At 35.5% G+C, this 17,444-nt stretch overlaps 1 protein-coding gene across 1 annotated transcript; it reads right to left on the bottom strand.

The window, feature by feature from the left end:
• Positions 1 to 7,183: 7,183 nt before the first annotated feature.
• Positions 7,184 to 9,387, bottom strand: LOC143557974 (uncharacterized). The gene is made up of 3 exons (XM_077046914.1): positions 8,718 to 9,387; positions 7,687 to 7,863; positions 7,184 to 7,576 (listed from the first exon to the last, which is right to left on the bottom strand). The coding sequence occupies exons 1-3, from the start codon at positions 9,069 to 9,071 to the stop codon at positions 7,379 to 7,381; spliced, it is 729 nt and encodes a 242-aa protein (XP_076903029.1). The 5' UTR covers positions 9,072 to 9,387; the 3' UTR covers positions 7,184 to 7,378.
• Positions 9,388 to 17,444: the final 8,057 nt, after the last annotated feature.

The following is a 17,444-nucleotide window of genomic DNA, read 5'->3' as shown; positions in this document are numbered from 1 at the left end:
TGTATGCAATCAAGATGGGATTTGTTCCTCTTATGTGTTGAGAGTTTAGATGTCTAAGGCCTGATAAGTTAAATCATTGAGAGAATGATCACTCTGTGTCTTTTCGATTTGACAGGACATCTAGTAACAAAGGGATATAATGATAAAACTTACCTATATCATATCAAGTATGGACTTGAAGGGGATGATGTTATTGAATGGCACTTAGTCAAACACACTAGGGATGGTGACCTGTTGTTAGGCGGTATTCACCATTAGCATTAACTTCCTATGAGTCTCGTGCAAGTGGGAGATTGTTGGAATACCGTATGCCCGAGACACATAATTAGGTTAATGTGGCTAGTTGTGTTTGATCCAAGTCGGGTCATACCCAATAACGAGTTAGACACACACCAATTATGTATTTGTTAAGATAAGATCTATAAGACAAATACAGAACACGACACATTCAGAAAATCGGATTTCTGAATACTTACTTGAAAGTGTTAAATAAATTAATTGGTTAATTTATTTATTCAAATAATTATTATTGGAATGATTATTTAACTATATGTTCTTTTGTAAAATGGTTTATAAAAGATGGGGTGTTTATATATTTTATAAAGTATAAAATAAATAAAAAAAAAAAAAGAAAAAAATATATAATTTTGGGGCCGGTTTTGGGTGGGCCCCACACCCTAATGTTATGGTCAAGTTTTGTCATGGATTTGGTGGATGTTGAGTATTTCTTACTTGACTTAATACCTAACAACATGATATGATTTGATTGTAAGATATTTATATATCAAGACTTTCAAGAACTTTCAAGTAAGTAAAAAAAAACCACACAACTCTTTCTTTTCTTTCTTCTTGTTTTCGGCCAAGACAAAAAGAAAAGGCTCGGGTCTCGGTTTTTGGTGTTCAAGCTCCCTAACATAGCTCGGTGTGTGTTGGAGGCTCGGGGTATATTCCGTTTGAGGATTTTCCTTTGAAAGTCTAGCATCAACATCATCATCTTCTTCAACCACCAACTACATCTCTTAAAGGTTTAAGAATGTAAGTTTTACAAGCTTTGATAGTTTAGTTTTTCCGTATTACTTGATCCTTGCCTCGGGTTTCTAACATATAGATTATTGGTAATCTTATGACATAAATAAACTAGGTTGTTCATGAACACATATCATATAAACTTGTAATATATATATATATATATATATACATATGGATAGATATGTTTAGTTTGTAAATATCACGCTTCCGCCTTAATTGTGACTAGTTAAATGGTTAACTAAGTATAAATTATCCATAGAAACCCAACATAAACTGCAATAAATTTTAAATGCAAAACTAACTCATTAACTTACCAGCTTCACCACAAAGTCAATGCAATAACAGCTAATTATTTAACTTCTACTTTATTTATGAAATTGTAGGCTCAGTACGTATAACAGTTACCAGTTCTGGCTCGTTTAAAACACAAGTAATAACACCAAAAAGTTATGATATGTATCACCATTAATCAATAAACCATTCATAAAAGAACGCACGAACACGAACATGCCCGTTTCCTTAATGAAGGAACATGAACACAAAAATTTATGTGATTATGTGTTCGTATTCATGCTCATTTGGTTCATTTGCAGGCCTAATGTATATAATAGTTTCGATGTCACAAAACAAAAGATGAAGCAATCTTACAAAATAGGTTATACTGAAGCTACTTCAGTTTGTACATGCGTCAGTTCATCTTGCAAGTTGAGTGTTAATGATAAGTTTCCAAGCCAGTAACTAGGCCAAAATATTAAATTTTATGCTTTTTGACAAATGTTTGCTTATATTTAAATTACCTCAGCCTCTTGTGTTTGTCCAAATGTAATTGAAATTTGAAACTGAATTGATTCTTTTGAAATCTCAATGAAACCAAAAGTTGCATGTTCGAGAAAAAAAAAATCCAAATTCAAAGTTAAATTAAAATCTGAAATGTATATTGGATTGCACCCAAAAGAAGAAATCTTAACCAAAACCTAATAAAACCTTAAATTAGCTTGAATAAGTTTCATACACAGTACCAAATCTATAACCAAAATCCTAATAACCAAATATAATCGTCTTCAATTGTCACACCCCTCTATCCATTACAGTCTAATTCCAATATATTCATACAAAAAAAGTTAATTTTACAATCTAACCCCTAAATTAAATCAAACTACACAACTAAAAGGAATGAAATTGAGGATTTCATGATGACAAGCTGCTTGTAGAAAAATCATACCTACTATATGAATTTCAGATTTGGGATGAGAGGTTTGATGGTTGACGGTGTTTGACCGGTGCCAATTGAGTGGTGGCCTAGCCTTGAAAGAATGGAGAACCGTCCTTGATTTCTCACTCTCACTGTAAGTGCGAAGACTATGAAAGAGAAGGAAGCAATCAGGAGTTCATCTCTGAAACTATTAGGATTTCAAAGAGATCTAGAGTGACTTGGGTGGCTAGGGTTTCAAAGAGGGGTGACATGAGCGCCACTTTTGGAGAAGCACTGGGTGGGTTAGGTTTATTTATTTAAATTGAACCAGTATGACACGTACACATTTTTAGTTTATGACATTGAAGGGATGACACACAAAAATAAGGGTTATAATTATTTAAAATTTTTAAAACTATGACATTTTTTTAATGACACGCACATTTGTATGTCATAAATCTCCGCGTGTCATAATGCGAGTGACATTAAAGGCCTGTTTTCTACTAGTGAATGTATTAGATTTGAATTTAGAATCATCTGTGTTTTGAAAATATAGTCGAACCCACCTTTTTATTTGGACATGTGCGGCTCGATCTTGATGGTTCTAAACCTAGTGGATGGTAGGTGACAGTCGGATCGACGGTTTTCAGATGACCATTTTGAGTATATTTATGAACGGGTTGTTAGTCTTAGAACTCTGAGTGGTCTAATTGACCATTTTGATGATTTTCCAAAAAAATAATTACTTCTACATTTGCATTTTCTTTATGCAAGTTTTGACAATAACTATGTTGTACTTTCTCTTTTTAGTTCCACTTTCATTTATACAATTCTACATGTGCACTTACTAAGTGACTAGTTAATACAGTTCTACCACAAAACTTAGGATTAGGACAAAGGCACCATGGCATGTGCGGTGGGTGTTTGGGGGAGGGATGAAGAATAGTTGGAATTTCATAGCCTACTAGCGTTTGAACTGAGATTTAATTGTTTTAGATAGATTTGGAATTGGAAATCTGGGATGAATTCATGTATAAATAATTACGGACCATATGACTAGGGGTGTACACGGACCGGACGAGAGTTTGTCCATGTCCGTCTGTAAAGCTTTTGACGAACAAACGAACGACCCACGAACACTCTACCGAATGAAAATTCCGTGTCCGTTTATTAAGAAATCGTGTTTGTTCGTTTCTGCTCGTTAATATTGTAAACGAATGTTAACGGATAATAATGGACAAACTGACGCTAATGAACATTAATGAACAAACGAACATGTGAACAATAATGGACAAGGGACACTAATGGAAACTATTCGACAAACATAAACGGCTACATAATATGATGGAGAATGAGGGGGATGATCCATACACCCAGTTGAAATGTGAGGTTGAATGATGGAGAAAAGGCTGATGTGATGCAGATGATGTGGGGATGAAATCATGTGTTTATAGTGTGTAATCTCGTGTATTGTATTTGTTTATATGTATCAAACACGAGTACTTTGAGTGGTATTATGATTACAGGTGCTCGGAGCTCAAAGGAACTAATCTGGAGCACTTAGGATGGCAAGGAATTGAGTAATGGGCAAAAAGGAAGCAATCGGGGAGTTCGGAAGTGATTCATGCGCATATAAAGTAAAACATGCATATTCGGGGCTAGAAAATGAGTTACGGAACCCATAATATGTGAATTTTGGGTTTTCCGACGAGACGGCTATGAAAATGCAATAATAGTCACCGTTAGGGAGAAGCTTCCCACCGTAGCCTACGGTCCCACCGTAAGTTTACGGTCTAGTCTGACGGAAAATCCGATTTTTCATTGTTTTTTTTCCATATTTAAGTCAGGATAAACCCTAAATTGATTATTCTTCATACCCTGGCCACTAAGGATGACTTTTGAGCAATTCTTCACCATCTTAACACCTCTCGTTCACCAAAACATCAATGGTTTCATCCTTCCAATCCATACTCGAGTCAATCGTGATGAAGAGGCAAGGCTAAATCATTTGTGTTCATTTTAGGCTAGGGTGTCGCACCCCCTTCTAGGGCCTAGGAGTGCGACCACATAGTTGGTACCGTATTTGTATATAAATCAGAGTTGCGTTAGTTTGCGGAAGACTTATAAAACTTTAAGGATCGAATTGTAAAACATATATATTCAAAAAGATGGGATTTATAAAATACCGTTAAGTTGTTTAACAAAACATTAATTGTTTATATTTACAAACCACCACTTTAAGTTATTACAAAATATATCCGAGCCATCGGATTAATATGTAGCACTTCGACATTTCCAAGCGCTAATCTTGTTCTCCTGCAAAATGTAATTAAAATACGTCAGCAACGAATGCTGGTGAGCACGCTGACGCAAAATATTTTCTTTTACTTTATTACCCCTCGAGACTACGCCTGCCTCGGCCCAATGTGGCTTAGGAATAACAAAGTTAAATAACACATTATAAACTCGAGCCTCTACTCTAGGTCACCTCAGCAAACACCGCAGCGTTCGACTTAGTTAAGTACCCGTAAATATACACAACGGTCGTACTCCCCGCAGGAGAGCGTCCTACGACCAAGGGTGGTGCGATGTGCCCATTCATCGCGTAGTACCACCTATGTAAGGATCAAGACATACGTATACCACAGCCTGAGGGCTAGGTTTATACCCTTATTCATAACGGTTTTAGGAACACATAGTTCCTTGTAAACAATTTCATATAACACGTTTGACTTATTTTAAAACAAGTTTAAAAGTTTGGGGCGTATTCACCTTTTCGCTTTAGGATCGGCTTCACTCACCGTCCAAGGGTCTTTCCCTTCTTTATCTCGCACCTATAGTACGAGTATAAATATTTGTTAGTCGGATACACGATCCGGCTTAAGACTTTTAGTCTTGTTTTATATCTCAACCTCGATGAACCTTTAGTTCATTTTCTTTTACTTGAAAACCTTTAGTTTAAAAGTAAGTTATAAACCTTTAGTTTATAATAAAAACCCGACATTTCTTCTTCTCTAAGAAACATATTCTTTTTCTTTTATTATTTAAGAATACTCATTATTCATTAAATAATATTTTTATAACAAAGAATATATACATATATACTTACACACATATATACGTATTCACAATATTCAATATTCATTCTCTCATTTATTTCTTTGTTATGTTTATTTTTCTTTTATCGAGGTATCGAGTATAACCTCGACTTAAGGCTTAAGCCTTGAATATAATATTATATTATATTTTGTCGTTACGCCTAACCTTATTGACGTATTGGAAACCCTACGAAATCGAGCAGCACTCCAACGCCGCTTCACTTCTTGGTCGTCAAACGATAACGCCAAATTTCAACACTCGTCGACACGCTTTACGAGATTCATCATCATTACAAACAAACACCTTATTGGTATGTGGGTGGAGGGTGGCACGTACTTCGAGGAAACGTCGACACGGAAATCGAGGATCGGGACACGTTTTACGAGGAAATATGGCACGCTTATCGAGGAGGATCGAGTATACGATTTTCGGGTTTTAGAGAGATGTTAGAGAGAAGTGAGAGATCAGGTTTTGAGATGTGAAAATGAGCAGCCCTTGGCTGCTATTTATAGACGAAAAATTGGATCCCATCGCGGTACGCGATGGGTCCTTGGGCTAACCTATCGCGTACCGCGATATAGGTTAGCTGAGTCACTGCGTAGGTCTGCCACGTGGCAGTCGTTACGCACGTGGCGACACGTGGCACACGTGTCACACTGTGTCAGAAGCCCCATCGCGTATCGCGATGGGTCTCTCAGATGATCCATCGCGTACCGCGATGGGTTGAAAAACCAGAATTTTCATTTTAAACCCTAAGGTTTGGAATTTGGCATTTTTAGTCCCTATACTTTGGAAATTGACATTTTGAACTCGAAATTTTTGACGATGTTACGTAGGGGTTTGTGTAATTGACTATTATCAGATTCTTTATGCTTAATTGATTATGAACTTGATTGAGTTTTGTTATTTAATCTTGTTTACTTTGTAATTGATTGTTTAAATAGTTTGTTTTCTTGATTATTGAATCTTACATCAATTATCTGGTTGGGTTCATCAACATTTAGGATTAGATTCATGTGTTATTGAACTAATGACCGCTAGTCATTTCAACCTAGTTGATTTCATTATATAACACTGGCAACAGGGTAGATAGGTTTCAGTTGTGTTAACAATTCGGTTAGGGTATCGTTTGTCATCACAACCCAACTATTAGGTCTAGTAATTACTGCGTAGACAATCTATCTGAATTTGTGATTAGTTGGTCAACACATTACCTGAATCTGAAGTGAATCACATTTCTCATAATTGTTACAGTTTTAAAAGTAATCGTGTTTTCTTAATACATCTTCCAAAAACGCTTGAAATCGACTGTCCGCTTAATTAATCTATTAAAGTCATGAGTCAAGCTTGCACTTTCCACTAATTTCATGTGGAGACGACCTTACTTACCCACACTAGTTATAAGTATTTAAGACTTCTAAATATTTGTTTTTGATTAGAGCACGATATTTACATCAGCAGACGTGGGAGAATAGCTCAAATGAGCCTTACCCTTTAACCTAAGTGTTTTAAACTTGTTAATCTCAACACAAAAGGTTACTTAATTCTATGATCATTGTGCAACACACTGTTATTTTTTGGTTGGTTAGTTAATGCCTCAATGCGTACATAGCAGTGATGTGACATCATTTTTTGATTAACTATAACTCCTTTACAACGCTTAGCATAAGTGTTTCAAACTTGTTAATTTCAATAGAAAATATTACTAAATTCTATTATCATTTTGCAACATTACAGTGTTATTATTATCACATTGGATGAACTTTCGATGCATAATTACTTATCAAATGAAGCTTAATTAATTAACCATAGAAATTTATATATCACATTCGACATAAAGTTCACATGGTGTGGAAAACAAATTACAAAACTAAAATGGAGCATGTAATTTATTACGAAAATGTTCTAGACAAAAACCAAAATAAATTCGAAATTTTAAACTTAATCAAAGTAACTACATTGATTTGAGCTCCCAATGAAATGCAAAAAACAAATACGATTAGAGCTCCAATTTCATACAAAGCACACACTGAGATTATGAAACTATGGTTTGAAGATTTAAGGAATGAAATCCGGTGAGAATGAATCAATGTCAAAATTGTTAATCCAAACATGATCATCTACGTCACCAAAACCTTCATGCCCATCTCCATGACTTGTACATTGATGTTCCATTGCCTTCTCAATTTCATCATTTCTAGCAAATCTACCTCGTATACGAGGTCTACTATCCGCCAGTGTTTTCCTGCATAAATACTATGAAGAGAAACAAGCTAGTGTTATGCTTATTAAATGGGAAATAAAACAATCAAAGTACTTTTGTTATATCTTAGGAGTATTAATTAAGGGTAGAAAACCCTATTAACCTTAATTTTCTTGGTGAAATTACGCTGAGTTTTCTTGCTTCGGTAGCGCTCGATTCTTTCTTTTTTCTCATCTGGTGAGTACCTACAAGCCCTGTTCATGCTTTCGATGATACTATTGCTTTCACTTGATATTGGACTTTCTGATCGATGAGAGTGACATTGCACCATATTTGTTCCCTGCAATAACAAATGATATGATTAAGTTGCAACCGTAACGTAAAGAGCTTTAAAACATCTAGACTTATGGTAACATAATTCTAAATATACAAAACACAATAAATTTGAAACTTTAATTAACATATATAATAATAATATTAATAATAATAGTAATATATATAGTTGGTCACTTTTTGTTAGTGTTTTCTTTTTGTCAAGTCCTCGTGATTGAGACTAATCATATGTCGCGGGGTTATAATTCTTTACAAGACTGAAAGGGTATATCTACATACAAAAAGTGAAACAAATGGTTGGCAATGACATATATTTAATTTATATATAAATAAAAAACAAAATAGAAGAAAATTTATATACATACATCATTATATCAATATTGGTAGACCAAACAATACAAAAATCAATGATATCATTTGCGAATGACCGGCTTAAAATATCTATATTGAATTGGTACTAGCTTATTTCAATATTTTAAATCAAAATAATATTAAAAATAGTTGGAAAATAAACATCGGTATAGATAAAGTAGTTATACCATTAATTATACACAGTAATACTGAGCCCGATCTTGTTAAAACTTTAACTATGATTTTTTTTTCATTAATATGTAATGTTTACATTATACAGAAGACAAAAGGGCAAAAGATTGCACCGTTAGCCCTTTTAGATAGCAAAACTAAGTTATTTAAAAATATCATTCGTTGCAGCGTGAAGTCATAACATTATTCATGACCGGTCGAACACGACGAATTAAGTAGCTCTATAGCCTCAGACGCTATGTAAATTAAACTACTTGTTAGAGCATAAGAACTGAACAACTTATAAATTATAATTTTGTTAAATAATAAAGAAGAAACCTCCAAATCTTCCGCACTAAAAACCCTCCTCATAGAAGGGCTGCTTCCTTCAAAGTCTAGTAACTCATTAGGGGACGAAATGGGTTGATTAAAGAACCCGATATTATGGTACTCATTAGCAATTGAATGACTACTTCCGCTCCTTTGAATCACCATGCTCGCAGCATAACTCGGTGAGTCATAACCTCCACTACTTGTTGCACACACCGAATTATCCAACTCGTATGTAGGAATGGCTAGAGCCGGTGGAGGTGTTAAGTAACCGATGGCAGCGTGTGGTGTGACTGATCCTGACATGGTGAGTGAGTCGGGCAAGAAGCTATAGGGGTCATTGTTGTGAGTGTGACCGTACATGGCGTATGGAGGAGTAGTTAGTTAAGTTACAACTTAAATGAATAAGGAGTGTGGTGGGTATAGTGGTGGCAAAATGCACTACACGTTTATATAAGCTCAATTGTGATGTCAAACATGACTTCATATGTTGACTTGTTTGGTGGTTTAATTTTTTTTATTGACCCCAAGACATTTATGCCTACTTATTTTCGAATAAATTGGATTCAATTGCAAATGATTTGTTTTCTTCTTCACAAGTCGTCTTAACTTCCGTTGACTTTTCATTCCGTTTACTTTTTTAAGACCTTTATGTTACATCTGCGATATGAAATCTTTGTTGCTTATCTATAATAATGCTTGTATGAAACGTTTTATTCATAGGACCCTAAGCTTTAAACTTATGTAGACCTCATATGTGGTTTTGTGAAGACTTATGGTTTGATAAATACAATTGGACGATTTAAGCTCGTTGTTAGAGAAATGAAACTTGACCGAACAACGACATTAAGAATTCACGACTTGTTTATCTATATATGCCTACTCGCAAACAACGTGCTACGCCTTAGACTAGTTTTCGTGATGAGAAACACGTCTAAAGACTGTGAATGGTAGTTTGATTGATATGCAAACATGGTTTGTGAAAATACTTAACAACTAAGGAACACAGTTAGAATCAATATAATACGGTTATACGGTGACAATCTCACATACGCATTTAAAAAAGAAACAACATAAAAGTTGCTCACTCATTTTCACTTAAAACCATGAATAAGGGGCCTTTTTTCCTTTTGGTTTTGTTATTTCTTTATTTTTTTGAACGGCGTAAGGGGTCTTTTCTTGATTTGCTATGTTAACTTTATGTATCGATAAAAAAAAGTGACATACAATTGTCTTTTAGAACAATAAACTATATACTTTAATTACAAGCTCGCATTGTATCTAAGAATTTGTTTTCTTTGGGAATAATTTTTCAGTGTCGGATATCTATTACTAACATTATTCAGTTTTCGGGCAGGTTTGGTCACATATAAATACATAATGTAATCAGTGACGGAACTTGAACATATCCATAGCAGGGATTGAAAAACTTAGATTAATCATAAGCTCAAATACATAACAAAATAAAATAAAAAACCAACTTTTTTACTTTATATAAAGATCATATATCCAAGGAAAAAAAATAGTTTCTACAAATTCACGACAAAAAAAATCATATGATATTTTATTGCGGGATAATACTTCCTCACATTAAGACTAATTCATTAAACTAGCTGATATACTCAACTAATGAAATAATTAATAATCAAGTAAATGAATAAACAATAATACAAATTGAAAATCAAAATTTGGAGCCACTCATTTTATCATTTTCAAGAGTATAATAAACTTTCTAGTAACATATTATATGGAAAGGGGTTATATGGATAATTATGTTAATGTTTTTAGTTTACATCCATCCATTTTATCATTTTCAAGAATATAATAAGTCACTTTTTTTCTTCCTATCCACCTTTTCTTATAAGTGTTTATTGCTTCATGCATTTGAAATCATATCTTCAATCTATGTTACTTATAAGAAATCCTAACAAATAAGGACTTAATCAACATCTTAGTTTAATTGATTAATAAGATTAGTTGAAGAAAAAAAATTAAAAATACATAATATATTATATTTATAAAATGTGTTAGATAATAAAATTTGTGAAACGTAATTTTATATCATTTTTTTCTATTATTATTTCAAAGTGATATAGAGTAAATGATAACGCCTGTTTTAATAGGTTTATAGAAATAAAATGACTAAGAAGATGCCCTCCTATGCAGAACAGTGTTCCTTTGTAGACGGTGGGGGTGGTCCAGAGAGGAGTGTATACCATTTGTGCCAAAAATCTTTGTTAAGACTAATAAATATTCTTTCACACTTCCACAACTTGCACTTTGACTAGACATAGACCCTGCTAGACCCATCCCCACCACTCACGTTGTGTTTCACACACACAGTATAGGATACTTAGTGTCATGAAGCAATCATTTCACGAAGCTTTCAAAGACTAGCTAATCAGTCTGCTTATGATTAGGGTTTATTGGTCGTCATGCCTTGAATTTATCAGGTTAGCGACACGGCTCGTGACCAGCGATGCGTTCATCATGCAAGCACAACTAGGCTTGTACGCCTTCATTCCCACTAACGTCGTGCCCAATGACGTCTAGGAGGAGCCAACAAACCAAGCGTTCAAACACTTTCAAGCATCTCGATCTTCAAGTATTTTGGTCCGTGATACCCTCCAACCACCATAACATGCACGTCCACGTGCATGCGTAAGCCATCCCACACCAGCGTTTTATGCAAGACTTGGACTATGTGGTCTTCCCCTATGCTATGCATGTCTGAAGGGCAAGATCGTGGTCCCATACTAGCTCACATGTCGAAGCTATACGTTTTGAGAATGATTCACTCTAATAAATGGGACACCCGATAGTTCAACAACAGTGTGAGTTAGTCGTGCCAGTTAATTATGCCGTCGGATTAGGTTTTGATGACGCCAACGTTCGCCAAGGTAGCAGACTTCAAACAGGTTAAGGCGCTGTTGCGCTGCCAAACTTTAACACATGCACGGTGGTCTTCAACGCTCACGATCCCATACTCGAGGCGTACAAAGACCATTTGATCTTCTCCCACCTCTATTGCATAACTCATCCTCAACATATTTAAGCTCATTTAGGTAGAGTGATCGCATTCCAGCGAATCTGAGGCTCGACATGCTCTGATACCACTTGTCACAGAGCAATCCTCTCAGGCTCCGTGTGACGCCCGAAGGCCAACCAATCGTTCTGCTTATGTTCAAGGTCTATTGGTTTTGTTCCGTCTAGGATTCATCAGGCGAGCGACAACAGATCGAAACCATCTATGTGTTCTTCGTGGAAGTATGACTTTGCATGCACGCTTTTCCTTCCCGCTAAGGTCGTGCCTAATGAAGTTCGAGATGCCTCTCGATCTTCAAAAAGTTTGGTCCGTGGCATTAGGCTAAATTTTCTTGTTAACTCAATTGTAAGTGTGTGTTTTATACCATGTAAAAAACGAAACTAGTTAAAAAAATTCCTCTTTAATCGTATCTACCAATTTGAAAAAAACTGTATATGAAATTTATGAACTATAACATCATAGAGAACAAAAAAAACACTATACTTTTGTTTCTTATCAATGTCAAATCGCTCTTTATTAAACACTATTTTTCAAACTTAGGAACTAAAACCAGGGCCGTCTTTGCGGCATGGCAGGGTAGTCGACGGCCACAGGCCCGACACCCCGCTAGGCCCGAAAATTTTTTTTTTCAAAAAAAAATTATATTTAATTTTATTAAAAACATGTATATAATCAATGTATTAACACAATTACATAACCACTAGCTTGGTCTAATGGTAAAGGGGTATGACATCTAACTAAAAGGTTGTAATTATAGTCTTATTTGAGACAATTTTAAGTTTATTTTTATACAAAAGCTTTTACACAACTTAAATCATAATCAAATAAGTCAATTTATAATTAAATTGTTTAAACCCAACAAAATGTTTCTTTTACTTAAGGGCAAAAAAAAAGTGCGCCTTTGGCCCAAAAAATTTTCGTCTTTTCGGAGCCGGCCCCGACTAAAACACACTGCAAAACTAAAACACCATAGCCACATTTCTTGTCAACGTTATTATACCAATTTGAAAAGAGCATGCTTGAAACTTACGAACTAAAACACCATGGTCATGTTTTTTATTAGTGTCATCTCTACCAACTTGAAAAACACCATGTTATAAACTTACAAATTAAAACACCATAGTCTTTTGTTTCTTATCCATGTCAAATCATTATTTGCCAAAAGTTGTACAAGTGTATTACATACATGTTAGCAATGGCTAATTACAACATAGAGTGATGATGATTATTACAGTGCGGTCATGACCCCATAGTTATGTTGGTTAATCTAGACGCTAAAATGTTTGAATTATTATGTATGTTCAAAGTATGTATGTTTAAACGTTACGTAGACTTGTGGTATATATGTAATTACTATGGGTGTATATTACCATCTACTTATGTTACGCATTTTGTGTTTTATGATGCAAGCTCTTTTTTATGTATGATGAAAACAAGAACTCACTCAGCAACACTGAATTTTGTGTATTTGGATGACATTACAGCGTGGGTTACCTGGATGAAGATTGGCATCCACACATGTTATGTTTTGTTATCAGAAAACTATGTTTAGGTTATGAATTATGTATTTGGCTTATATGAGATGTTATGTTAAGTTTAAACTATTTCCGTTGCGTCTGAATGGAGTTTAAGAGCTATGTTGGGAATGTGTAAATCTAACAATCGAGACCTCTGAGTTGAGGCGTTTCAGGCATCCTTTGCTAGTCTGTCGATGACATTTTGTGACCAGTTGGAAAAACTACCACATTTATTAGGGAAAAACAAGTTGGTACTTAACTGGTAGTAACATGCGTTCTTATTGATCCATCAATAACCATTAGTAATTTTTTTACAAACTCCTATCCATGTTTTCCGACAACCCATCACCAACGAATTACCGACTGTTACCACTTGCAGCGAAAGTTTTTTTTTTTTTTTTTGGTGGGGTGGGGGGTAGAAATTCTACATGCCATGCGTGTATTTTGAAAACTAGAGACAATATTGCACTTAGTTTTCCATGAGTGATTGTGGTGATCATAATAACACGTTTAAGTACAAAAAGAAAAAGAAAATAAAAAGACATCATTATATTATTCTTCTGATGGTAGCTTTCTAAGCTCTACTTATTCATATCTACAGTACGTGTACAAAACACCAATGACACGCACTACAACTCCTCATGAAAGTAGTTGCAACTGTTGCTATCGATCTACATTACCGTTGACAGAAATCACCATTTATTCTTTGTTGTGCTAAAGTTCAATGATGGTTCATGCCATAAAATAAAAAAGAACAAATAATATGTTGTAATATTAATTTATATATATGGTGCATTGGTGTGTTAATTATCTGATTGGTTCCCTCATTGTTGTTCAAGTTATTCACCAACCAGGAAACGAAACGTCCTATGCGTTGTCTCAGTGTGCCTTATACGTAAATTATTAATCAGTTTTTTTTTAGGTTTTTTTCGGAGGAGCACTATATGCATGCAAAGTCTGTGTGTGTAGATTCGATGAAACGATGGATATGATTCGCTAGGAAGATGATTCTATGTCATTATATCTCATTACAACTAATTTCATCATTAACATTGATCGACTTATTAATTTTATGTATAATAAAAGACTAGTAAGTAGTATTGCAAAAATCCCAACTAGGTGTCGATTAATCCATAATCTCCATTTCACTTATTAAGTTTGGGCTAATCGGTCAATGGTCAAATCCGGCCAAAATCGACGATTTCGGGCAAGATTCAGACCAAAATTAGCATTTTCTGACGATATTCCGACCCAAATTAGCGGTTTCCGGCGAGATTCCATAAAAAAACCAGCGGTTTCCGGCGAGATTCAAGCCAATTTTGTGCCAAAATATGTTTTATTTATGTATAAAACTGAACATTATACATTAAAGTCTGATCCAATTAATCTCAATTAATCACTAGTCATCACCTCACTGCCCGACTAGTGACTAGCAATTTTTACAACATTGCTAATAAAAGGTGTATATCATTGTTTGATACATCATACATGTTATGACGTCTTAACATATTTGGATCTAAAGCGATTTTAAAAAATGAGGACTTTATTGATATTAAGAAAATGTGGTTTTTGAAATTCTTTTATGCATAGTTTCTTCATATATCATGATAAATTTTTTGTTTTAAATAATCTTAATTTCTATGAAATCACATACAGACCTCAATATAAATGGTCACCTCGGTAAAGTTCTATGCATTTTAACAGAAAACACACACCTTCTAAAATCTAATCCTACGTAATACTCAATTTGTGGGATTCGAACCTACATTGGTATTTGATGAAGATATGTTGGGTTCGTAGGCCTTGTTGGTCCGGTTTATTATTTAAATTCCAAAGGGCAGACGGATGTAGGGTGGCCAGACCGAAGCCCGGTCCAGTTTGGGTTTCTTGTTTAATAAGATATAAACCCAAGTCGTATCTCTATATATTTGACGTTATGTATTTGTAATCTTTTGTCACTCAATAAAGAAATACCTATTTGCCACCCGTGGACATAGGTCAGTATAGACCGAACCATGTTAAATCCTCGTGTTCGTTTATTGCTTTCTCGTGTGTGTTCGGTTGTTTGTGTGCGTTTAATCCTAACAAGTGGTATCAGAGTTTAGGTTCAGATCACACGAAGAACACGCCGTCTCTTACGCCACCGCGTCACCGCTAGTAGTTGATAGGGTTCCGCCGGCACCGACAAGAAATGTTCTCGCCATCCAGTTCGCTGCCACGGTAGCTTGTTGTGTTTGTCGCAACACCGCTAGTACCGACGATCTGAGTTTTGGTTTTGTTTGAAAGCTATTTTATCATAGCATCACCATCGTGTGCGCCGGCAGGAAGAAGGATCAAGAAATAGAAATAGAAAATAATAATATATATATTTATATATTGGGTGGAGATCCAATTATTGTAAAGCATAAGCGATGACTAAATAAATCAAGATCCCGTTTATTGTTGAAGAACAGTTGTCTAGTCAGAAGAAATCGTTTAAAGAAACGGAGAACCAGTGCCAACTGCGTTTGTTAGGTTTTATCGTTCAGTTTCTGATTTTCAGTTCGTTTTCGTCGCGTTTAAATAGGTATTGTTTAACAGAGTTCAGTAGAACAGTTGTTAAGTTCAGGCCCGTGCAATTGTTGTGTCTGTCTCTGTTTTATCCAGTTTTTCGTTTAGTCATTGTCATGGCAGAAGACGGAAAGGTTTCGATACAGAAGTTTGACAGACAGAAATTTGGTTCGTGGAAGATGCAGATTGAGGCACTACTTTGTCAGAAAGACTTGGATATAATGTTTGAGAATGAAAAACCAGAAAAGTTGTCAGAAGCAGATTGGAAGAAGTTAGACAAGAAAGCAAGGGCTTGTATTACTTTGTCGTTGTCGGAAGATGTGGCGTTTAACGTCATGAAAGAAACCATAGCCCGTGGTATGATGGATGCACTATCCAAATTGTATGAGAAGCCTTCGGCAACGAACAAGGTATATCTTATCAGAGAACTAGTGACAACTCGAATGAAATAGGGTGGGTCAGTTACAACGCATATTAATAATCTTAACTCGAATCTCTCCCGCTTAGTGTCAGTCGGCATTAAGTTTGATGATGAAGTTCAAGGTCTTTTATTGTTATCATCTTTGCCCGACAGTTGGTCGCAAACAGTGACTGTAGTTTGTAGTTCGTCTACAAAAATTACTTTTGATGGGATTCGGGATTTGGTTCTTGGAAAAGATTCAAGACGCAGAAATTCAGGTGAATCATCAAGTGATATATTAGTCACAGAAGGTAGAGGAAGGGGAAAACAACGAGGCAGTGAGAGCAGAAAGAGGAGTCAGTCTAAGACTCGTAAAGATATTGAATGTTGGGGTTGTAAAGAGAATGGACACTTCAGGTATCAGTGTCCGAACGGTAAGAAAGAGATGAACGTTACAAAAGACGACATAGACGACGGGGTCAGTAGTGATGAGTTTTTAGTTCTTAGTGTTGAGAGTAACATTGATGCTTGGGTGATGGATTCTGGTGCTTCGTTTCATGCCACTCACTATAGTGAAACGATGAAGAATCTTAAGGTTGGGGATGTTGGAAAGGTTCGACTTGCGAACGATGATATTCTAGAGGTTACAGGTATGGGAGATGTTGATTTGATAACTTCAGTCAGTACTTCTTGGACTTTGAAAGACGTGAGGGTTATTCCAAGTTTGAAGAAACGTTTGATTTCAGTTGGGTAGTTAGATGACCAGGGACACGATGTTAAGTTCGGGAATGGGCAGTAGAAAGTAGTCAAAAGGGAATCTCGTGGTTGCTCGTGGCAAGAAAATGGGTTCATTGTGTATGGTCGATATGTCACCGAAAGGAGTGAATCCAGTTTTGGTGAAAGACAAAGTCCGGTTCACAGAATCTTATGGGAAGAAGAAGGTTCGTTTTGCAAGTAACAAACTCAGAGCCAAAGTGAAGATTCAGGATGAACGAGCTAGGAAGGTTAAATCAGTCGGATGACATCGTGACAGTGGGAGCACAGGTCGTGTTTCAGTTACAGTTCCAGGTCGACAGTGGATTAAGAAAACCAGTATTCTAGTTGTTAAAGTCTCTCCAGTGAATTACTTGATGAATATGGAGAGTGTTTGTTCTCAGGGTATCTCAGGATCCGGTAGTTTGTTTCAGTGGGAGCCGGTAGGGACTGACGTGTTGGAGCTCCGG

This window comes from Bidens hawaiensis, unplaced genomic scaffold, assembly GCF_021521415.1.
Source record: "Bidens hawaiensis isolate Kalapana, Puna unplaced genomic scaffold, B.hawaiensis_p1.1 tig00019312_1, whole genome shotgun sequence".
Classification (NCBI taxonomy): domain Eukaryota; kingdom Viridiplantae; phylum Streptophyta; class Magnoliopsida; order Asterales; family Asteraceae; genus Bidens; species Bidens hawaiensis.
This window is presented reverse-complemented; position numbering and strand designations above follow the sequence as displayed.